The following is a 25786-nucleotide window of genomic DNA, read 5'->3' on the forward strand; positions in this document are numbered from 1 at the left end:
AGACTTCAATGCTTATTTGAGTGGAAAATAAATCATGATTTGTAAGCTCCTAATCTAATTCATAAACTTGGGCTGAGTACTGACTTGGTGAGTGTACATATTACCCCACCGCATGTGCTGCATATGTCAAAAATCAGGAACAATGTAAACATCCACTATAATATTTTACAACTTCACTAAGTAAATGCCGTTAGAATATTTTTGCATATGTTTGGCACCAAGAATAAGATTTGGATACCATAACAGTATCAAGCACAATGATACATACTGGATCACAGTCAACATGAATCACTATTACCAGAAGGAATGGTATTTACTTTGCTGCGTCACTGCAGAAATTAGATGCTGCAAAACTGATACTAATCCTAAGAGGACAGGAAGAAAGAATGTGTAAAACTTCATGTTTTAGTGTGTAAAACTTGAGAAATGGTGCAGTACAAGGCAACTGCCCATCTATATCAGTCAGAACAAAGATCAGCCTGGTAAAGCTCAAACAGTCAAGGATGGATGATCACTCGACTCTGGATTCAACAGGGCCTTGCAATCTGCCTAGGCAGTAAATCTGAGTCGTCGCTCCAAAGATCAAACACCGAATGGTAACCCCCAGATTGATCCAAATAAATGGCTGATGCCTAAAATGATGGATCTTATTACCTGACCAAGAGAATGTCCGAAAATGAGAAGCTTCACTGCCACTCAGCATGCTTTACCAATAGTGGAACAGCCTTACCTAACACATCATGTTAGAACAATAAGGGGGTATCTGTTTCATGCTCTTTCCTATGACATATGCCTCCTTTCATAAGAAAGAGTCATTCTTAAGTGAGAAACATCTCTATGAAAAATATGTGGTGGGGTTACATAATAAATGCAAAAAAACATCCTTCCTATCAAAATGAATTATGAGGAAGCGCCTCCCCTTCTGAGCATCCCTTTCAAGGGAAAGTGACTCCCTTTGGGTGGAGGTGCAACAAACGCACCCTAAAGGATTCAACCCTAACTACCTAAGGTACAAAGTTTGTATATAAATCTTATCTGATACAAAACAATGCTCTGGAAAAAGTAAACAGAACTAACTCTCTCAGAACACCGAAGCTGCAAGGGTAATGTACTTGACTTTCTAATCTCAAGTGCTTAAACCAACCTGCATCACACAGGTTTCCATATATACCACAACTATAGCATCATCACAAACCAAAACGGAAAATGGAAAAAAAATAGAAAAAAAGATCAGCAAAAGAGATATGGCATATACAGTTGGAAATGGTGCAAGGAGGCAGATTGCACACTTCAATATCTCAAAACTTTTGACAAGAAATTAATTGATTAATTTAAAGAGAGAAATTACAACAGAAAAGGGCCGACTTAAGCACAAAGGGTTACTAGTATGTATTCTGCAAGTGGCTCTGAGGCTGTTTGGCAAACAAGCTCTGTGAATCAGGTGACATATCAATTATCTTAGAAGAAAATGCAACTGGGCTGTCCATGAGCTGATACTCGGGAAAATGATTACCCCATATATCATAAGTAAGGCCTTCATCCCCTAACAATCCATCACTTTCATTCACTTGTTTACTTGTTCTTTCTTTCCTAAGCCTTGATCCAGGAGCGCGTGCATATGGAGCAATGGCAGAAGACAGTGACAAACATGGAGAAGATGGTGATGATGCTAAGATGGAAGAGTTGCAAGCTGTTCTCATGTCATCCTTCACACTGCTTGGAAAAGTTGCAGTTGGCAACAAAACAGGATGGCCACTCATTTGCCTGGACATATTCAAGAAAGGTTCCTCAGCAGCAGGACTGACAGCAAATTGTTTAGATAACATATTGTTGCCATAGAACTTAACTGCCTTTGATGCTATGTCAGCACAATCCGTGTTTGATGTTTCAGTGGAAGTATACTCAGGCACCTGAACTGCACCCATATCAGGTGTTAGAGCCTGTGCCCCTTTAACAAGCGGGCTACCCAGACAAGATGACGTGAAAGGTGTAAGCGGAGACACTGGTGAAGAAGGGGCGGAGTTGCCACTCTGGCTACTTGAAACATCAGGTTTTCCTGACAACACACCACCTCTTTTTTTCCTCCGCCTTCCTCTTTCTCTCTCTGTCCTGACTGTGAGGTTGCTAATCTTGGGTGATTCAGCTAAACCTGAGCTCTCCGCTATGTACTTCGACCTGCTTGCTGAATGGCATGAAGACGACTGAGTTATCTTGTGGTTCTCATTATAGGATGGCAACACAAGAGAGTGCACACAATCCTGTATCCATCTCAGATGTGAAGAGATAGTTTCTGATTTTTGACTTTTGTGTGTGTCATCATGCACATCAAATCCCATATCTGGAGCAGGATGTGTGGCAGCCAACCTGAGAACCAGAGAACTGGAACATCAGTCAACCAGCGAGCGAGCGAGAGAGAGAGAGAGAGAGAGAGAGAGAGAGAACCTGAAACTCCTCCGACTCTGATGTGAATGAGCCAGTTTGCCAATTCTTGCAACTGAGGCGATGGCCTTCTTTTCATCCTTGAACAAGTATTCCTCACCTTCAGAGGCAGTTCCTTGTGGAAGGATGCGGCAGAAGATCAAGAAAGTTGCAGAAGCTGCAACCAAGACTATAAGAGATACCTTCCGCAGCAGCATCCAGAAAAATGACTTTCTGCACAGACTAAGTATGTAAGCAGGAAAGGTTGCTGTCATGGGGATCACAAGGATCCCTGTAGAAAGTTCCAGCTCAAGATCTCTATGAACCACTGATGCAGAAAAGTCTGTCTGGTATGAAATAAGAAGCCTCATTGACTCACCAGGCTGCAGAAGAAAACTGCTGCATGTATCTATTGTAAACCCATCTGACCCACAGCCAGTTCCTGAAATATCTATCCGCTTCACTTCTAGTGGCACCTCTCCTGCATTCTTTGCATAAAGTACTTTCAAAAGTGGCCTTGTACAGGTGGCACTAGTGGATTTCACATCAAATAATCTTTCAGGAGGTGATGCATTAAGAGAAAGAGAGAAGCCAAAATCAAACTCCAGGCTCTGCACCGGTTTTGACCCTTCAAGCAGTATCAAAGAGGCTAACCCTCCAGCACCATGTAAAGGTAACCATTCTACCCCAGTAAGGTTGTTTCTTATCAGTGCAGAGCTTCTCCAGACACAACGGTTTGATGGACGAAATGAAATAGGCCCAAGCAAAGCACTTTCATTAGGGTAAACAAACACTTCAGTTAACCCACTCTCATACATGAAAAACCCATCTCTTTTTGTTGAACGTTCATATTTAGCTGAATTACTTGTCACATGCTGTGACAGGTCACCAATACCTACACATTGATCGATTGTTACACCTGAGTTCAACACAAGCTGCATAACAACAGGTTTTTGACTTGGATTTTTCACAGTGATCCATTTTGAACAATGTTCCCCAACTTGGACAATTGGAAACAATATTTCAAGGTCACCAAGGACAGACATGCCTATTGTAGTTCTCTGTGACTTCCAGTTGTTTAGAATCCATTCATCTGCCTTTGCAATATCTGAGCCCTAAAGTAAGTACACACAAGGGACGAGTGAAGAGTTAGTTGCAGAACCTGGAGGCCAAAACTCATCTAGGAGCTCAACAGATTTTAGAAGACCTCAGCATGGCCAGCAGGGTGGTTGTGAAGGTGTTGAGTTAAAGACCCCAGATCAAACCCCGTTAGAACATGGGTGTGTCCGTAGCTTTCAGAGCTGGGCCACGTAAGGCAGAGTGATCGTGGGGCCCCACTCGGGGCTTTCCCTCGCTTCGGCAAGGGTTCCTCATCATAAAAAAATTAAAAAATTAGATGCTGCCACCCTAATTGGGCATCTTAATTCTTTCCATGCACACAGATGCGTGCGTACAAGTACACCATTCTAATATGATAATAGTAACTTAGATGAGGGAAAAAGAAGCGAGAAGGGGATTGACAGGCAGGTAGATACTACCATAGTTTTTCTACTATCAAAGACTTATGTCAATAAAGCCACAAGCCTTGACAGCTGTATTTCACACAAGGGCAGTATCAACATCAAGAAAAATCTTGTACTTGCAGGTTTTTTCATGAATAAACTTATAGGATGGTTGCAATCAAAACAAACTAGGAATGACAGCCAATATGTTTACAATTTATTGATATAACCAGATGCATGTTATAACACGACAGCTTTTGTAAAAACACCAGAAACATTATGTTGACTATTCACAAACTTTATATCATTCTTCTCTAATTTTCATGCACAAAAAGTCAGTCCATTCAATGTGTTTCATCTTCTATTAATCTAGACATGGCCTGATTGAACTTTGTAAGAATTGGCCATTCCAAGAGTCCAGTCAATATGAGATACCATGAAATGACACAAATAAGTTACCAATCCAAGAGTTTTGTCAATATGAGATACCATGGAGTGACATTTCATTTTAGTGATGGAAAGCACATTAAATTAGAATGATTAACATGTGCCCTCCTAAGGCATTGATTAGAGTGATCAGTCAGTCAAAATCAGTGTTACTATAATATATCATAGTGTCGGTAAGGAGACAAATATGATATGAGCCCCATACCGTATTTGATATGATTATCGTACAGATATGAAATATGTGTATTGTACCATATCGTATGATACACCCCGTATCGTGCAAGTCGGACCCTTTATTTTTAGTTTTCTGGTGCCAAAAAAGTGGCAACCGGCCACTTATGGGGGCAATTTTTTAGCCCCCAAGGGTCATTTTGACTTTGTTTTTGCATTTTTTTCCTCCACAAACCTCTTTTTCAAGCCTACTCACCCTATTGAGAGATCAAATCCACCCTAAAAATTGGGGCTATTGTTAGATTCAAGCTCTAGAAGTGTGATTTGCCTCAAATCTCACCCCTTTTCGTCCTACCCAACATTTTTTTTGCTTCTAACCTTCAAAACCGAACCCTCAAGCTCCTCTTTCACTCAACCCCTCATTTTCATCCAACACACTCAATTTTTGGCTTCTAACCCTCAAAACCAAGTCATAGTAGTGTGATTTACCCTAAATCCACCCATTTTTATTCTATACACGCATTTTTTTGACTTCTAACCCTCAAAATCGAGACCTAGGAATTTGATTTGTGTGAGATTCAAGTTGGAAGAGAACCAAGTCATGCTGGTGTGATTTACCCTAAATCCGCCCATTTTTATTCTATACACATTTTTTTGACTTCTAACCCTCAAAATCAAGCCATAGGAATTTGATTTGTGCGAGATTCAAGTTGGAAGAGGGCTTAAGGCATTAAACCAAGGGTAAGTTCATTTCTTTTGATGTTTTAATTGATTTCTTCATTTTTACATTTAGCCCTTTTTATAGTCCTAAATGTGTTATTAATCTTAGTCCTAAATCCACCCATTTTCATTCTATACACACATTTTCTTGACTTCTATTCTAACCCTCAGAATCGAGCCCTAGGAATTTGATTTGTATGAGATTGAAGTTGGAAGAGGGCTTAAAGCATCAAACCAAGGGTACGTTCATTTCTTTTGATTTTTTAATTGATTTCTTCATTTTTACATTTAGCCCTTTTTATAGTCCTAAGTGTGTTATTCATCTTAATTTTTTTCCCTTTTTCATCTTAAATCACCTATTTTTGTATTCTGAAATATCAAAATCGTAACCTAAAGGTCAATGGACAGTGGAGGTTGAAGCACAAATGATCCAGCATGGAAATATTGCAAACCGATGGATTTAAGGACACCTTCGAAAATGATAGTAAAGTGTAACTTTTGTGATTTTGTAATGCATAGTTGATTGTATAGGTTTAAATGTCACATCGTAGTGCATCGCAACTCCATTGTACGGTTATGTACTCATTGTATTACCTTTAATATTAGTGTCAAGCTTCTTACGAGTTTTATAGAATACGATAAACAAAAACATGAGTACATGCAGCATTCATTGGACAAAAATTGCCAGAAGTTGTTCTTGATTCAGAATACAAAGATGAACCATCAACATCCTAAGCTAGTGAGCACTTACCCTGCAGCAAACGAAGAAAATCATTGAGGTGATATATATATATAAGGGAGATGATCCACCCAAATCTGATCATATGGATGTGATCTCCATGGTTGAAAAGACATGAATAGATTCTTGGATCAAACTTTTTTGATGTGTAAGTAGCATTTTACAAGGGTCAAAAAATCAACGGTTTTGAAACTCAAAATTTTCTATATTATAAAATCTTACATATGCATCAAAAAACTTTGATCCAAGAGTCTATTCATATGTTTTCAACCATCCAGATCACATCCATACGGTCAGTTTTGCCACGAAACATATGTAACATACAGATTTTGAAGGGTAGAACAAGCAGTGGACCATTTAATGGATAGATGATCCTCTCTCTCTCTCTCTCTCTCTCTCTCTCTCTATATATATATATATATATATATATATATATATACATAGAGAGAGAGAGCAAGTAATGCTACGGTGCTCCGAGAGCACCTACTCCCACATACTAGAAATCATAGTTGTAGGTTGTGTACTCAACATAGTATATTTGGTAAGAATCATGCTTTGGATGATGTTTTTTGGACATAAAAACAGGATTTTTTAAGTCATGAAATTTTGATACATTGTGAGTCATTGATTTTTAAAGGTCTTAAAAAACCTACATGTGTGTTATAATCACATGACCCAAAACTTGTTTTCTACTAAATAATGTTATAGATCATATCTATAGGGTCTGATCCACAAAAAAAGTTCATGAATTTTGAAAATCTAAAGCTTCAATTAGGTGGGAGTAGGTGCTCCAGGAGCACTCTATCATTACTTTTATATATATATATATATATATATATATATATATATATATATATATATATATATATATATATATTTTATAACATTGTATGACCATTATTGATCCTATCCTATGTCACATGGGTGCGGGTGCGGGTGCCGGTGCCGGTGCCGGGATGCGGCACTTTAAAAAACCTTGGGTGCGGGGGTGCGGCAGGGCAAAAATGTAAAAAATTATATATATATATATATATATATATATATATATATATATATATATATATATATATATATATATATATATATATATATATATATATATATATATATATATAATTTTGAAGTTTTAACCGTTAACATTGTCATAATATCATGCTCATGCATGCAATAAATCAAATTAACAATCTACGATTCTATTCTACATCATAAAAACTAACACCACAATTAAATCAACCTAAATATCAATCAAATAAGTAAAGCATAAAAGAACTAAATTACGTAACAAAAGTATATCCTACAATGTATATGACGATGAAGTAATGGATCTTATTAAGATGGTCAATATTAAGTGATATGCATGGTTGTTAAAGAGATCTTATGTCCTGTTAAATAAATATTCCATTAGAGAGCCTTGAATGTGAGGCTCATTGTGATTTCCCCGTTGTTTGGAGAAGTGCACTGCGGTTTCCACAAAACTTAGTTATTTGGGAGCAATGGTGTGGATGAAGTTGGCAACCTCAACACCAATATCGTAATATCATTCATGTATAAGCGGCCATATGTTTCATGCCTTGATTTGCTATATGTTTCATGCCCTCTCCTATAAAAGAGACCAGTAACCGTGTAAATGTGTTGTTGCAAATATTGAGTTAGTAATGTAGAAATTGCATCCCTATATTCAGCAAGTTAGCAGCGATGGCTTGAATAATATATCTAGAGTGTGTTTGTTTCATTCTCTTTCCCATAAAAGATAGGGACTATTTTGCCTATCACAAAAAAAAAGATAGGACTATTTAGCGAGCGAGTGGCGATGGCAGCTAAGTACTGAAGGTCACAAATGGATTGGACTTGGTTAAACCTTCAGTGTGCATCTGATACATCTCTGTTTGGGAGCCGTGTTGGAGAGCAGATGAGAGGGGAAAATGAAAGATGAAGTTGGAGTTGTTAAATACATCTTTGCGACAATGTAGCTGAAAATGGCCATCTCCACCCCCTTTTTCACTCTCAACACCATTCTGATCTCCCAGGGTTCGCAAACACTTGTGAGAGTAGGTGATATTAATTAAACCCTCATTAAATTCCTTCTCCCCTCCCATATCGGGCTCCCCCATCTGGATTATAAAGCAAGATCTAAATGTTTAATAAGATTGGATTTAGACTTGTATGATCAGACTTTTTTTCTGGATTCAGATAGGTGATTCTGGGCAGATATGTGTTCGGATATGGATCTAATATGATCCATTTGCATTGTTTAATGTAAAACTCATGTTACCAACTTTTTTACCGGAACCAGTATCAGCATTTAAAATTTGGGCATGGATTAGCTCTCTAAGTCGGAGTAAGCTCAGACCCAAACTCTAATTCATGCTTGTTTTTTGAAAAACTTAATCGGACTCAGGCCAACCATGACCTGTGTTCGATCCATTTGCATCCGTAGCTGAAACCTTGTTTTGCTCAGGCCCACGGACCCTTACAACTCCAACCCGAACTCAGCCCTATAAAAGGGAATTTCCCGCTGAATTCCTGGCATTAGAGAGAGAGAGAAAGAGAGGCGGTGGAAGGAGAGGAAGAGATCGTTGTCTTTATCTCCACAGGATTCCAACGCCTTCATCGATCCCGTTTTAGGGTTTCACGTTCAGCGTGCTGTGCTCGCCCCATCGCATCTAGGGTAACGAAGAGAGGCGATTCTTGGGGGTTCGAGGAGTCGGAAGCGCAAGCATTGACGCTACCTGCTCAACCAACTGCAATGTGTAGCCGACGATCGTCACCAGGTAAATGGTAATCTTCGTCGTTGTTTCTTATTTTGCTGGTTTTTATCTTGCAGGTGGAGTTGTAAACACACACATCCTCCTCCCCTCAGCCCTTTTCATCGGGCATTTTTTTTTGTCTAAAAATTGGACACAAATGACCCTGGGTGCGTTGACCGCACCCAGGGTCCGGTTGACGGCACCGGGTGCCGCACCCACACGTGCACCCACGTCACGTCGACGCAGGTGCGGCACCCGGTTGGCCGAATCCCTGTGACTTAGATCCTATCATTGTGTTGCGTAAAATTGTAAATCTTTTCTTTGGTATGTATGCAGTGATTTTTTTTTTAAGTTTGAATCATTTGCATTTGTGATAATTAGATTTGGAAATGGCTGGACATAATGACCATATGTAGAAATTTTGTGATATTGCCCATTATTTCAGGCGGCATAATGTATTGAGATCTAGATTTTGTCGTGCATTGATTAATAGAGGTGTGGATCGCATGAAACAACACATTGTTCAAGCTGGTGCTTCAGTGCAACCATGTGTGCAAGCTCCAAATGCTACACGTGCTAATAATATCTGTCAATCTTGGTGATATATATAGAAGGCAAGAAGCAAGATTACAAGAATTAGCACGTGTGCAGGGCCTTCATGCACTGGCACAACGCAATGCAAATTCTGTTTCAGATGAAGAGCAAAAGGAAGCACAAGCACCAGTTGCCCCACAACAAGATGTCATTTCTGGTTATGAACGAGGAATGTTTGACAATGAAGATGATTGATGAGACTTGTTGTAATGATTATGCAGTTAAAGTGAATTTTTGAGTCTTTTCACTTTTTTAGTTATGTAGTCAACTATGTAGTTGCAGTGAATTTTAATGTTATTAACTTAAGAAGTTTATGTAGTGCACTTTTGAGCATTTTGACTTTTGTAGTTATGTAGCGAACTATGCTTCTATGTTATATCAAGTATCACATATCCCTCTCATGAGATCATCAATGCTATTGACTTTATCTAATGAATTATTAAACTATATTTCATGTGAATGACGTGTCAATAGTCTACTATGTTTATTTTTATATAATTACTCATTTTTAATTCTTGCACATGTGTACTCATTCCTGTTTATTTATTTGTTCTTATGTTCTAAGTTTTGCTTTTTTAAAATTTTAGAATTATTTATTTATTTATTTATTTATTTATTTTTCTGAATTTGTTTGCATAATTTAAATGTTTTTTTCTGTATCGTACGACATGATATGATATGGTACGATACACCCATATCTCAAGCTCGTGTGATACGGGTTCCGATACGCTAATTACAACATTGGCCAAAATTAAGTTCCCTCACACTCCCCGAAAACCAGGACAAGCCAGCCACTGGAGAGCAAGAAAAGATGAAGAAAAAATGGAGAGGGTATTGGCAGTTGACGACGACATGCCAGCAACCGGTGGTAAGTGACCACAACATCAGAACACGGAAGCACCCAGCACCAGCACATTTTGAAGCACCCATTTTAGATGGCTCTAATGGGTTGGATAGATGGTAAAGATTCTACTTTAGATAATTGTCCTAAAAGCAGATGCTTTTTAGAAGCAATAATGTGCACATTCACATGAAGGACGCCAAAATGTTTCATGAGTTGATACACAAAGATAATGAACAGAAAACATATAACTTGACAACTTTGCAAATAAGGTTTGGAAATGTTGTTCATTCAAATATTATATCAGAATACAATCACCAGCAGTGCTAAGAACCAGCAGGAATCGTGCTTCAGCAGAAGCAGTCGGGATCGTGATTCTCATGTCATAGGAATCCTGGCTCTGTATTCAGAAATTTTGATTCCCATGACATGGGAATCTCGATTCCTGTGTTCAGGAATTCCAATTACCATGACATCGGAATTCCAACTCCTTGAATGGGGATTCCAATTCTCATGACTGGGAATTCCAATTCCTATATTCAGGTATCTTGATTTCCTAAAGAAACCTAATTCTCTCAGGAATCCTGATTCCTATGTTCACACAATTTCACCCATCACTTCCTAACAATTCCTCCCAAAAAAATTGAAATAATTGTCCCAGTTCTGATTCCCATACTGCTTCTCTATTCTTCCCACTCTACCAACTAAATGTCAGAATAGAAACAAAAGTATGAACTCATGGAATGATGCACACAAATATGCACTGACATGGATGCTGTTGAAATAGATGGAAACCCAGTTACATCAGCCACTGAAAAATCCACTATTTGCTTAAAGCAAATAGAAAAGCATGGACAGCAATGGTAAAACCAGAGAGGAATTCATCAAAACAAGGTTGAAAAGCCTGCCATGCCAGACCTTATTTCACCAAGAGGCACTCTCCACAAGTTGACTTTTAAGAATGCCATATGTGTCTACTTCCCAATTTTCCTTTTCTACAATTTTAAATGAAATAACCACTTGCAAGGTGCCACGAGTCTTGCCTTTGGCATGCATATAGGAGTTCCCAGTGGAAGTTATTGCAGCAAGTAAATTGAAGTTCTTTTGCAATAAAATCAACATCTAAAGAATCAACACACAATACACCTGATCAATATCCTCGTCGACTAAATTATGGTGGAAAAGTAGAAGACAATGATAAGAGGCAAGCAAAACATGAAACAAAAGATTTTGTTCATCAAGGTGACCACCTGTGGTAATGGTTGGGGTTTTCAAAGATCTGTGTATACCAGCCTGGCAATGAGCAAAGCCAGTGAATTTGCATCTTTAAAACTAAGCACCACTTGTTGGAAACCTCAAACTTTTTAATAAAAAATGGGAACATTCAAAATTGACTGTTCAGACAACAATGTGATGATTCCAGTATATTTTTGCAATGTTATGATACAAATTTCATGTTAAGGGCATGTTTGCTTTGGTCACATGCGGATGAGCAACCACAGCTGAGAAAGTCTAAATCAATTTCAGCTTTGAATTTGAAATTGAAATTCTTAATTGATTTTAAAATTTAGGTTTTAGTTAACTTCAAATCTGAATTTCAATATTTAAGTTTGAGTTCACAATTCAACTCGAATCTTGTATTTTGAATAGTATTTGAATAAAAATAATAATTTAAATATAAAATTTGAATTAACACCGATATTGAATTTAAATTGGATGAAGTTTGAATTTGAATTTCAACTGGAATTCAATAACGAAAACCAACTTTCAATTCAAATTCCAATTCAGAATTCAACATTGATTCTCACTTTAAATTTGACTTTAAAATCACATTTGAATTTGCATGTATAATTCAACTTCAGGTTTGAGTTTTTAATTTTGTTTCCAATCAGAATTTCTAATTTAATTTCAGCATTGAACTTGAATTTGAAATTCTAATTTGATTTGAAAAATTAAGTTTTAGTCTACATCAAACCTGAATTTCATTATTTTTTAAGTTTGAGATCAAAATTGAATTTGAATCCTGAATTTGGGATAACATTTGAATTAGAATTTTGAATTTAAATATGAAATTTGAATTAACATCGAGACTGAATTGAAATTAGATGAATTTTCAATTTACATCAACTGGATGAAGTTTGAATTTGAATTTCAGAATTTCAACTGAAATTCAAAAGAGAAATCCAATTTTGAATTCAAACTCTAATAAAAAATTCATCAGTGATTTTTATTTTGAATTTTAATTTGAAATCAAATTTGAGTTTTCATGTTTAATTCAACTTTAGATTGAGTTTTTAATTTAGTTTTGAATCAAAATTTCTAATTCAATTTCAGCTTTGAACTTAAGTTTGAAATTCTAATTTGATTTAAAATTTTAAGTTTTAGTTAACATCATACTTGAATTTCAATATTTAAGTTCGAGTTCAAAATTTAATCTGAATCCTGGATTTGGGATAGTATTTGAATCAAAATTTTGAATTTGAATCAAAATTTTGAATTTGAATATAAAATTTCAATTAACATCGAGATTGAATTGAAATTTAATGTTGTTCGAATCAACATCGATCTTGAATTCAATTTCTAACTAAATATTCATCATAGATTTTGATGCAGAGCAGGACCATCCCAGATCCATACAGCATGACCCAGGCATGGGACCGGACCCGCACGATGGGATCTACGATTAGACCAAGGTACCGGATCCGACCTCGAACACGGTGCCACGATGTAGGGATACACCCCTGCGTACATACTCTCGGCGAGCGAAGAATGGAAGCAGTGCAGCGCACGTCAACAGCCCCAGCAAGAGTTGAGAGCATCGGGTCTCAGTCTCGGTCCCGGGTTCCGGACCCGAGATCCAGACCCGGTGCGCAGCCTATATAAGCCGAGCCTTAGGGTTACACTGGGGGGTTCGGGAATAATTTTTGCCTCTGCGCTTTTCTTCCTGTCACGTTCAGCCTACAGCAGCCTTTTGGATATCTACATTTATTTTATTTTGATTTCAGTCGTTACTTTTCAGTTTCCTAGAATTTGTCCTCAGTATTCAATTATTATTCAAGTGTAGTTGTTATTTCTTTCAATAAATCATCAAGGTGGATCGAAGGTTCAGATCCCCGGCGCATAGCCAGTTCCTTTTACGCAACATTGATTTCCTGCACGACTGTTAGTGGGTTGCGAGAGGCTCTTTCGCGTCGGCACCCACACGTGGTTAAACCCCATTCCCGCGCTGCATCAAAGTGGTATCAGAGTATAGCCCCTTCCTCCTTGGTCGACGGTATGGCGCAAGAGGCAAGAGACGATCCTGCGAGCAGAAAGGAGTGTGAGTGATCGGGCATCATCAACGAAGACCCCATGATGCGGATGATTGATATGATGACGAAGATCCAGGAAAATCTGCTAAGCGTAAGCAAGGACGTAGCCGGCATGTCAAAGCGTTTGGATGGGATCGAAGGACGGATCGTCGTTCTTAAGTCGCCGGTGGAGCCATGCGCGATGTCAATGCTGAAAACGGGAGCGGGATTGGGTGACGGTGCAACCAGTCACGTAGATGCTATCGCAGCCGAACCAGTCCAGCTGATTTACCCTCCATCTGGCCGTGCCACCGCTCAGCCCTTGGTACCTTTTATACACACGAACTCGGTAACGGCTGCGAATCACGCAGTCGGAGCCCTCCAGCCGAACCAGGGGGTCATTGAAGGACCTCCCAACACCGGCCTGGGTGCGCAGGCCTGGCCTCGAGCCACGGCCAAGGGACTGCAGGCCAGCCATGGCCTGCATGGCCCGAGCGTGACTTCGGGCCAGGCTGCAGGCACGACTGCGTCAGCCCGGGCCGGGGCTAACCTAGCATTCCTCCCAGAGCTCGTGCGTGGTGGCTCGGTCGCAGCCCACCAGCGAGCAGAGGGGTGTGGTCCCTTGTAGATTGGACCGAACCCGACAGGGTCTGGCCCGGATCATATGGTGACAGGGCCCAGACTCGGGTTTCGAGGACTTTCCTTTGGGTCCCAGGGAATGGGTCCGAGCCTCGAGCCCCATTATCCGACCTACCCAGTTGGGTCTGGTTCGCGGGTTATCCTGAATCTGACCCAACCTAATAATTTTGACCATAATGCATGATCCAATACCAACCCAAACTTACATCAGACCCGGACGAAGCTCCAGTTTGAATTTGAGCCGGATCAAACCCAGACCCATCCTGTTATGAATCAATGATCGAGTTCTAATCAGGCCTTTTCTCACCACAACTCGATCCATGATCCTACCTATCCCATTCTGGATCCGACGAATAGCTTAAGTCTTGACCCGATCTAGATCCAATCGGGTGAGTCATCCCAGTACTACACAAACGAGACCCAATACACGTACCAAACCCCAACCCGTCCCCGATCCAGAACCCTGCCCCATACCCGACACACTACCCCTACCCATAACCCATATTACCCCATTCCAACTAACCCAGAACCCGTGAACCGAGCAGCCCTTCTACTTTTAGTAGGACCCCCTACTATACTGGTGCCTCAACGTCGGCCATAGATGGCTCCCACCCAAAAGCGGGCCAGGCCGAGACAGCTTCAAGCAGTGGCTACACAGATCCTGCATGGGCCAGCGCGACCTGAGCACCGACCACGTGTCAATGGAATCCGTCAACATCAGCCTCCAGTCGAGCAGTATCGTGACGAAGATGATGATGCCATGATGGATGATGAAGCCTTCTGGAACGAGTACCCTACAGTAATGGTAGAACCTCGTCAGCAAAGAGCATCAGAGCACCCCTCCACCTATGGGGTGAAGATGGACCTTCCAGAGTTCGCAAGACGATTCGACGCAGAGCAGTTCTTTGACTGGGCCTATGCCGTGCAGTTTTTCTTTGACTACCACTCTGTAGTTGAGCACCGTCGTGTCTCTCTAGCGTCCACTCGATTGAGGGGCCTAACGCAGACATGGTGAGTGCTACAAAGGTCGAGGGAACGGCAGGGGCAGGAGCGTGTGCAGACATGGGAAGGGATGCAGAGATTGATGCATTCCAAGTTTGTGCCATCGGATCACGCCAAGAGAGCCTACAAGAAGTACCTGACCCTGCGTCAAGGCACCTGTACCGTGGCGGAATACACTGCTGAGTTCCATCGTCTATCCCTGCGAGTGCAAATCGAGGAGACCGCCTGCCAACAGGTCACGAGGTATATTTCTGGTCTTCGTCCTGCTATTTTTTATGATTTCAGTTGTGTTACAGTCGAGTCATTGGATCAGGCCAGCAGTTATGCAATGAATTTGGAGAAAAAATTGAAAAGGAGGCAAGAGTACAGAGTCTCCCGGAGTGACCAGTCCAGTCGACCCAAGTCGAGTTTCCCAGCCAGGGGAGTGAGCTTCCCTAGGAAGGAAGACTCAAAGTCTACCCCAAGAGTAGACCCTAGCAAGCCTGACCAGTCCGGCCCAGCATACCATACCAGATCCAAGGCCAAGCCTGGTGCGTCTACCATCCATTGTTTTAGGTGTCAGGAGTTAGGATACGTAGCATCCAAGTGCCCCACCGTGAACAAGAACGCCCATTTCATCGAGGGTATTGTTGAGTCAGCATCAGATAGTGAGGGTGAGTCATCGGTCGAGGGAGAGAATGCGAGGGAAGTCGTAGAGTTTGACGGTAACATCGAAAATTTATTGTCCATCCGTCATGTTTTGACTGCACCCCGAGAGTCGATCCCTGCAAGATGGTTGCGGAACAACATTTTTAGGACCCGGTGCAACTATGAGGGTCATGTGTGTGATGTTATCATTGACACTGGGGCTTGTGAGAACATGGTTTCCGAGAGTGTTGTGTCCACCCTGAATCTAAAAACGGAGAAATTGTCCCAACCATACAAGATGGTGTGGTTCAAAAGAGGAAACGAGGTTCCCATTACCCAGCGTTGTCTAGTTCGGTTCTCCATGAGAGAGCATTACCACGATGAGGTGTGGTGTGATGTAGCCCCTATGAGTGCGTGTCATATTCTTTTGGGACGTCCTTAGCAATTTGATCGCAAGACCATTCACGATGACCGTACGTACTCATTTATTTTTAAGGGTCATAAAATAATCATTCTCCCTATCAAGGAGACCAGTTTTCCCACTGTGGATAAGCCTGAGCGAGTTCCCTGGCTCGCGGGCCTATCATACCGGACTTTCTTGAGCCATTATAGGGAGGACGATTATTGTTATGCCCTGTTGGCTAAGCCGTCTATGATTACGTCGTTTGCCCGTTCCCGCGGAAATCGCGCCTCTTGTTGAGGAGTTTCGCGACATTATGCCAGACGACCTTCCTGATGGTCTTCCTTCGATGAGGGTGGTGCAGCATGCCATTAATTTTGTCCCAAGGTCGAGTCTACCTAACCTCCCTGTGTATCGCATGAATCCATCCGAGCATACCGAGCTGTTGAGACAGGTTCAAGAGTTACTACAAAAGGGTTTTATTCATGAGTGTGAGTCCTTGGGCAGTGCCCGCCCTGCTCACTCCTAAGAAAGATGGGTCCGTGGGCATGTGTGTCGACAATAGAGCAATCAATCGCATCACTGTCAAATACAGTTTTCCCATTCCCCGATTGAATGACATGTTTGATATGTTGGTCGGTGCCTCTATTTTCTCCAAAATCGATTTAAAAAGTGGGTACCACCAAATCCGTATCCGAGAGGGGGATGAGTGAAAAACGGCATTCAAGACACGTGATGGATTGTATGAGTGGTTAGTCATGCCATATGGGTTATCAAATGCCCCGAGTACTTTCATGAACATGATGACCCAAGTGTTGCGTCCTTGTATAGGGAAGTTCGCCGTTCTATATTTTGATGATATTTTGGTTTATAGTTCTTCGTTGTCTGATCATTTAAGTCATTTGCGTCAAGTCCTAGAGATTTTAAGGAGAAGTTGTATGTCAATGCCAAAAAGTATGAGTTTATGACGTCAAGTGTGGTATTTTTGGGTTTTATTGTGTCGTCTGATGGAGTTAAGGCGAATCCCGCCCAAGTTCGTGCGATTGTAGAATGGCCTATCCCAAGGACTATAGGAGAGATCTGTAGTTTCCACGGGCTATCCACTTTATACCGTCGTTTCATAAGAAACTTTAGCACTCTCATGGCCCCTATCACGGAATGCCTAAAGGGTACTAGTTTCCATTGGACTTCAACCGCGGGCAAAGCCTTCACGCTCATCAAAGAAAAAATGACTAGTGCCCCCGTCCTAGCCCTCCCTGATTTTAGCACGGTTTTTGAGGTTGAGTGTGACGCCTCTAAAGTGGGAATTGGTGTTGTCCTGAGTTAGAGCCGCAGGCCTATTGCATTCTTTAGTGAAAAGCTAACTCAATCGAGATGCCAATATTCTACTTATGATGTCTAGTTTTATGCCGTAGTACAAGCCCTTCGTTATTGGAGGCACTATCTCAATTATAAGGAGTTCGTCTTGTACATGGATCATAAGGCATTAAAGTATCTAAACAGTAAGAAGAAGTTGAGTGTGAGGCACGCCAAGTGGGCCAGTTTCTTGCGAGTACACTTTTACGATTCACCATCAAATCAGGTACTTTGAATAAGGTAACTGACGCACTTAGCAGGAAAAATAGTCTTTTAATGACTATGTCCGTGCAAGCCTACAACAGTTCCATCAACCGGTCCACAGGCAAGTCTCTTTTTCAAGTAGTTTATGGGCATTCACCAACCCATGTGGTAGATCTAGAACCTGTGTCTAGTCTCCCAGACCCAGCCCCAGCCCCAGACGCATTTGATGTTGTTGAATACATGCGTGATATTCACAGACAAGTCCGAGCCAAACTTGTTGAAAGTTACGAAGCTTACAAAACTTTCGTGGACCAAGGTCGTCGTGATGTCCAATTTTAAGTAGGTCAGTTAGTAGGTCGTCCTGAGCGTTTCCCAGTGGGTACTTATGGTAAGTTGAGTCCTAAGAAATATGACCCTTTCAAGATCCTCCAACGATTGGGTCCAAATGCCTACCTCCTTGAACTGCCCGAAGATTGGCTCATTTCGCCTATCTTCAATGTGTCTGATCTATATGCTTACTGTGACGACAAGTCGTCAGAGCCGACTTCTTCCCAACCAAGGAAGAATGATGTAGAGCAGGACCGTCCCAGATCCATACAGCATGACCCAGGCATGGGACCGGACCCGCACGATGGGATCGACGATCAGACCAAGGTACTGGATCCGACCTTGCACACGGTGCCACGATGCAGGGATACACCCCTGCGTACATACTCTCGGCGAGCGAAGAATGGAAGCAGTGCAGCGCACATCAACAGCCCCAACAGGAGTTGAGAGCATCGAGTCTCGATCTCGGGTTTCTGACCCAAGTTCCAGACCTGGTGCGCAGCCTATATAGCCTTAGGGTTACACAGGGGGGTCGGGAATAATTTTTGCCTCTGCGTTTTTCTTCCTGTCATATTCAGCCTACAGCAACCTTTTGGATATCTGCATTTATTTTATTTTGATTCCAGTCGTTACTTTTCTGTTTCCTAAAATTTGTCCTCAGTATTCAATTATTATTCAAGTGTAGTTATTTCTTTCAATAAATCATCAAGGTGGATCGAAGGTTCAGATCCCCAGCACACAGCCAGTTCCTTTTACGCAACATTGATTTCCTGCACGACTGTTCGTGGGTTGCGAGAGGCTCTTTCGTGTCGGCACCCACACGTGGTTAAACCCCGTTCCCGCGCTGCATCAGATTTTAACTTTAAGTTTTACTTTGAAATCAAATTTGAGCTGTGGTTGTTGGTCACAAGGTCAATCTTGTAATCGAGAATCACAGGATTCAAAGGATGAGCATTCTCAAGTGAGAATCATAATCACAACTTGCACTTTTTCATGTTTCACTAAACTTGAGAAAATGTATGATTGTGATATACAATTATAGGATCTTGAGAAAATCCAAGAGTCATAGGGCATTGCAAATGTGCCATAAGTCTTTTGAAGTGTTTTCCAAAAGTTGGGAATCTTTATTTCTTTAAGGAATCCTTTAGTAGCATGATAACTTTGAATTATTGCTGCATTCGGTGAACAAATTGTGTTGGCATTTCAAGTGTACTGGAACTTATATTCAAGCCTGGTTTTCCAGTGAACCAAGCAAGTATAATAAATACAATACAGCATGTACATAAGCAGGTAAAAAGATAGAAGTAGGTGTCGTTTTTAATCTTCCTTGTGGAAAGGCGATAAGAGAGCTTTTATTGATGCAATCAACGGTGATGGCCAGTAACAGAATCACATAAAGAAGCAGGAGGAAAGGAGAAGGAACATGAGCTCCAAAATAATAAAATATTTGACTATTAACTCAATATGTTGCAGCATATGATCCTCTTTATACAAAACCGATTGGAGATAGCATGACATTTGAAAAATGATGTCAAAATATGGAAACACAAAGAAGTAATTTTTTTGCCTATATGAGAACCAAATCTGTATTGCAAAATAAAAGATATACAAACAGCAATCTTCATACTTTGATTACTATTATGTGAATATCAACACAGAATAATCATCAAGCCCTTACCCAACAAATATAACAAAAGGAGATCAATTGTTCCATGTCACCCAATGTTATGATCAAGTCAACTAATTAAATTCTTTCCATCAACTAAAATAAGAAACACAAGAAAAAAGACCAAAAAGAAGAGGATCAGTATCACAGAGTAACTGGCATTACCATAAGCTATTTAATTCTGAAGGGAAAACAGACAAGAGTACCTTCATCAATGATTGTAGCTGAATCAAGCTGCTAAAAGATTGAGTTCTTGAACTGGCAAAAGTTGAATCCTCACTTTTGATTAGAACATTAGAATCATCATAGGCACTGGTAGTTGACTCAAGCTGATGCTTAGAAAATGTGTTGAATATAACTTGGCAAGGGATCTCAATCTGCGGACTAATAGAATCATTTGTCACTATAAGCAGCTTACAATTGGATCTGATGTTTGGGACTTCATCTGCAATACTTTCTGAAGGTGAAGTATGAGGACTATAAATGGCATTTGCAATTCGTGTAAGAGTCTGAGGGAAAAGTATCAAGCCTTGCACATATTTGATCTGAAAATGCTTCATGCCTTCAGTAACTTCCCTAATTTCATTAACCTTTAATGAATATGAAGCATCATTTTTCAATGTAAGAGAAAACATACTTGATTCCTTACCATCACGTGTCATAAGGGACTCCAGTAACAAAGATAATGAACCTTTACAATCACTATAAAACACCCTACTGAACATCTCTGCTTCAAAAGGAACAACAATTTTCTGAACTTGATCACGTGAGGAATTCCAGAGACTTACACAGATAGCCCCAAAAATGTCCCCCTCTGCTGGCAATAAAAGGTCCAGTTCAACAATGTTTTCGCTTTTTCCAGGGCCTATTTCCCAAAGCCTGGATGGCTTTATCTGCAGAAAAGGTAATCCCAATGGAAAAGATTTGACTGTTATCCAATCATTATCATTCAAAGAGGAACTAAATGCATCATCATCTTCGACACTTTGGCAAGCAGCATGTGCAAAATGTGTGGTATTCCCCATGGCGACTGAAAACCATGCAGTTATCTCCCCAACATGAAGGTTATCGTCAAATGGATTGTACAATGACAACTTCTTGGGAGAACTCTCAGAAAGTAGATTCCGATACACCATAGGACGGATTCGATAAGGGGACTCCATAGCTTCACCTTTAGCATGGATTATAAAGCCTCCAGCACTAGTTTGCAAGATCAAGTTAGCCGAAGAAAAACCTAATAACCTAGGCAAAAAGACAAAAGTGATTGAGATAGTCTCCCCAGGACTCAGCGACCTTTCTTCAAAGCCATATGCATAGAACTGTGGGTCAGTACTGAATGGTCTATGGACATGTAGTATGCTCTCATTATGTGTATTGGTGATAGTTAAGAAAGAAATAGAAGGGGAGAGCAGATGGTTAAGGCCCCAATTCAAAACCAGTGGATTAACTTTCAGTGAGGGAACACTGGTAAGAGAAATAAGTTCAACCCTGTCAAGACCATTATCACCCAAAGTAACATTTGTTCTACCAAATTTATGCCGACAATTACCTTCATAAGATGATGTGTCTGAAATGCTGACACCATATGAATCAACATCTTCAGTCTCCAGTGGGTAAAGCATTGAACTCACAGAACAAGAAATTATCTGCCCATTTGATAACTTAAAAGCAAAGTTGTCAAAATTCGTGCTCAAGTTATTCTCCCCAGGTACATGTAATCTTCCGGATACCAATGAATTACAATCCTGACGCTGAGATACTTCTGAAGAAAAAGCAACTCCATCGTGTTCTCTCATAACAGAAAAAGTAGGCAAAGTAGACTGAAAGCAAAAATGCTCCAAGTTCCTACAGAAATTATTGGAATTACAAGCTTCTTGCAAATTACGCTGGACATGGTTTGAACTAATATCACCTAAAACTAGATTTCTAAGACCCACATCATTTCCTCCATCATAGTCAGACCCATTAAATTCAAGGTCATTCTCTACTTTATTGGCACTTGGAGATGCATGGTTCTTCACTGTGCAAGGTGCACTCAAAACCACACCAAAAAGGTCAGATAATAAGAGAGCAAGAAGCAGATAACCATATCTGCATAGCCAAAAGTGGCATGCCCTGAAAGCATAAAAATATGATATCAGATGACTGCAACATGCCTTTGAAACAAAAATATAAATTCGTGCAGGAAAAAGGGAAAAGAGAGAAAACACTACCAATAAATCACAAATATAAGGGATGATAAACATGACTCTCAATCCTGGCTAGTAATTTTCTTTTTGGCTAGTAATTTTCTTTTTGGCGTCAACAATGCTTGCAAGCTTCTAGTGCTTTCAAAAATCGAACGAGAGCCATGACATATAATATATCTGATGTTTATAGACTGAAAAAAAACTATATGAAGAAAACATTAAACAGATTATGATAGCACATGCAGAACTAAGACAGCAGAATCTTGCAAAATGCACAAATAGAGCTTATGAAAATTGAACTTATGTTTATGCAAATGAACCCACCAAAAAAAGCAATTTACTAAAAGAAGAGAATTTCAAGCTACAACCTCCTGTGCTGGATGATATTGAAACACAATATGAACATAGAGGTCTGACAGGCATATTTGGAGATACTATTGAGAATACAACAATGGACATAGGAACAGAAAATATATGATACATGTATTCACATTTATGACCTAAATATTCACCAATGAATGAACCGGGAGAACAAGATGTGGGTTTATGAAGGCCATTCATAAAGTCAAGAAGGTAAATCCAATGTCTAAACCCTACCCTTGAAGGCCAGGATTCTGCGGGTAATAAGATGAATATGATTATAAATTTATAATAAACAAAGTACTAAACACCCATTCCTGGTGAAGTTACTGAGTTGCTAGAATATGGTTGTGAATTGGTCATCTTGGGGACTAGAATATGGTTGTGAATCGATTATCTTGGAGAGCTCCTTTCTGAAAACAAGCACAATTCAGATGACTTGAAACTCAAATCACAATGACATAAACTGTCCACTCCTCAGAACTTCACACAAGCACCAGTGCCCATCACTTACTGTATTTTTGAAGTCTTCAGGACCTATATCTTGAATCCCTTTCTACACATTTCTGAAAAATCCTAAAGATTATTCTTGCCTCCATTTTAGTTCAATAGGAACAAGATATCCAAACTCACTTCTCTCCTCAGTCACAAATGTACACGAAATAAGTCCCATTGTTTTATAGCTGCAACTCATCCTCATGTCAAAGTGTAGAATTCTTCTTGCAAATAACAGGACAGGAAATCATTTGTCAACTTGCATATAGCTTTCTGCTCCAAATAGTCAACACAAATTGAGAGATTTTCAACAAATAACTCAAGAGATTAAAAATGAAGGAATTTGAATGAAAGGGAGCACACAAGCAATGGGTTGACATCTGCAATTTAATCAGTACTAATGTTAATAGCAAAATACTGTGTGAAGTCTAAACCTGACTAAGTTGCACAAGAAACGGACTGACCAATGTATTATAATCGACATTGTAATGCCGAAATCAGACTAAGTCGCACCAAACAAAATATAGGAATGAGTTATCCTGAAGCACTCGCTTACAATATGTAGCATGTGCTAAATAACGTAAATAGATTTAAGTAGCAGGTCCCCATAGACTGCAGAGATAGAAGGGCCTTGAATTGCATGAACAGAAGAATCTTAATACCAGAGAGGATACACATTTAATTCAAAGGGAAACAATGGCTTCCCACTGATAGCGATTTATTTTCCTTGGTAAAAAGCATGTTCTGTCTGATCACAACTTCAAGAGCCACCCAAATTGCCCATTTGAAACTCAAAAAATTAGGTGCATTCTAGATCTCTATACCGGAAAAAAGACGTACAAGATCAAACTTGGAAATCATGTGTTCATACAACTTGCCAAAGACAAGTTTCCTGCCAAGAAAGACACATACCAATGCAGTTCATCACTTCTATGCAGCTTGATAGACATAATCCCGTTACCCGTAATCCTCGCACCTTCACTGGTTCTCTTTTATTTTCCCAATTTCCTTTCTTCTTGTTTTTTCCTTTCTTCCAATTCCCAAGACAGGGGATTGCACCAGGTGTCATTGGTAAAGATAATGCAACTCTTCTGTTCCATCTATCACATTCTTACCTATTTTTCCCGTTTCATGGCTAAGAATAAAGATACATTGGAGCCCAAATCAATCAGCCAAACAACAAGTATCATACATATTCTTATAAAAACTACCAAATATTTCGTAATAGACCACTCTTTTCCAACAGAGACTCAGCATTGACATCCAAGGGCTTCCATTTTCACAAGGTCATACATTCCCCAGTCGCGAAAAGTGAAATACTCGCTTAGGCAAGGACATACCAATGAGGCGCTCCTGGCCAATTAATTTTTATGGATACAGAACACCCCAGTTGAATAAGTCTTAACCACCATAAGCTACGTACCAGGTGCCACTTACTAAAAACGATGACATGAATTCACAACCCTGCTCTCATGAACATGTGAAAACACATTCCGGCATCCAACCCAAGCAATAACAATCACATACACACGCCTGCCTCATTCAGATTAAAAACAGACATAAGAAACAAGAAGGCTGCTATTTTAAGAAACTGTAAGACATCCCCATAAATAGATATTACACCCCTTTCCAATAAAAGATACCCTTCAATAGCTCGTTTGGGGTTGTTCCATCATGATGGTCCAACTACAGTTTAAGCTTCTCGTACAGACACCATGAAATACCCTCTTCAACAACTCCCAATCTAATCCAATCCTTCAACCTCAAACTCGAATTTACAAGAAAAACAACACCAAGAGAACTACAATCTTGCTTCAAAAAGAAAAGAAAAAACAACAACACCAAGATGGAACAAGAATCCACTATCCAGTAATCACCAACACGCCCAAACAAACATCAGAAACAGTTCCCCTAAAAGAAAAAACCAAAGTTCCATAAGAAAACAAAAACCAAGTTTTTGAACGAAAACCAACTCAAGAGTCACCACTACCCAAACAAGAAAACCGATATGAAAGACACCCACGAATAAACAATCAATACCAAGAAAAACATGTAAGACCATAGGCTCAAAGATTAAAAGAAAGCAGTCAAGGAGAGTGGCTTTGTAATAGGGAAAAAGCATATAGTGGTATGATGGTAACTTTTACAATTTCATTATTGTTCCTGTTATCGCTATTACTGTGACGAAGAAACGGAGAAAAACCAAAAAAGAAAAAAAAAGAACTACCAAGAAGGCATCTCGAGCTCTTGAGCTCTTTCCCTCCCCCCACGCTTTCCTTCCCTACAGAAGCAGAAGCAGCAGCAGCAGCATCCCCCCACCACCCTCTTTCTTATTTATTCCTTCAGAGAGAGAGAGAGAGAGAGAAAGAGAGGTCCTGACTTTCTCACAGAGGAAAACCCTGAAAAAGATGGATGTCCAAAAGGACAAAAGTCTCAAAGTCTCAGGGAGAGAAGGAAAGAAAGAGGGTGAATGAATGAAAAAAATTAATAATAATTTGTTCCCTTATTCGTATATATTCAAGAGGTACAGTGACGAACATGCCCCTTTTCATTATTTGCTTGAATTTGTTGTACTACCACACCAGATTATCGAGGATTAAATGCCTTTTACAGAAATAAAAAGCTTGTTGTCAGTATCGGTATCGGCCCTGAATCGTTTGGCCACCGATTCATCTATATCGGCCCATACTGATACTCGAGTGAATCGTTCTGTATTGGCCCAAAAATCATAAAAATTATTACGTGTCAATCATACAATGATATGTGTTAAAACCATTAAAATAATTTTAAAATATTATTAAACATTTTGGTATTTTTTACATTTATTAAAAAATAGCTGATTCAGGCTTGCAGACTTGCAGTGTATAAACATTGGAAAAAGAAAGCAGTGATAGCAACTAATGAGAGTGGTAGCTTTCTCTTTATATGGTTGAATATGTGTTGAGATTACTTGATTCTGCAAGATTAAGATTATCTTGAGTCTTAACCTGAGTCATAAGTGGAGTTTTGGGTCGTTGATACACCTTCGATCCGCGATTGTCCTAGAGTTAAC

At 40.0% G+C, this 25786-nt stretch overlaps 1 protein-coding gene across 1 annotated transcript; it reads right to left on the bottom strand.

Moving 5' to 3' along the window:
• Nucleotides 1-1305: 1305 nt before the first annotated feature.
• LOC149816192 (uncharacterized) lies at nt 1306-25135 on the bottom strand. The gene is made up of 4 exons (XM_089986705.1): nt 24962-25135; nt 19897-21805; nt 2443-3533; nt 1306-2364 (listed from the first exon to the last, which is right to left on the bottom strand). The coding sequence occupies exons 1-4, from the start codon at nt 24970-24972 to the stop codon at nt 1383-1385; spliced, it is 3993 nt and encodes a 1330-aa protein (XP_089842831.1). The 5' UTR covers nt 24973-25135; the 3' UTR covers nt 1306-1382.
• Between the last annotated feature and the right edge of the window lie 651 nt (nt 25136-25786).

This window comes from Nuphar pumila, chromosome 14 (genome assembly GCF_984573655.1).
Source record: "Nuphar pumila chromosome 14, dmNupPumi1.hap1.1, whole genome shotgun sequence".
In the NCBI taxonomy this organism is placed as follows: Eukaryota; Viridiplantae; Streptophyta; class Magnoliopsida; order Nymphaeales; family Nymphaeaceae; genus Nuphar; species Nuphar pumila.

Excerpts from the sequence above, each read along its gene's own strand:
- LOC149816192 (XM_089986705.1), bottom strand. Across the intron at positions 3,534-19,896 it reads AGCTACAATCATTGATGAAG|GGCTCAGATATTGCAAAGGC; the intron begins GTACTCTTGTCT and ends TACTTACTTTAG. Across the intron at positions 2,365-2,442 it reads CAGAGTCGGAGGAGTTTCAG|GTTGGCTGCCACACATCCTG; the intron begins GTTCTCTCTCTC and ends TCTGGTTCTCAG.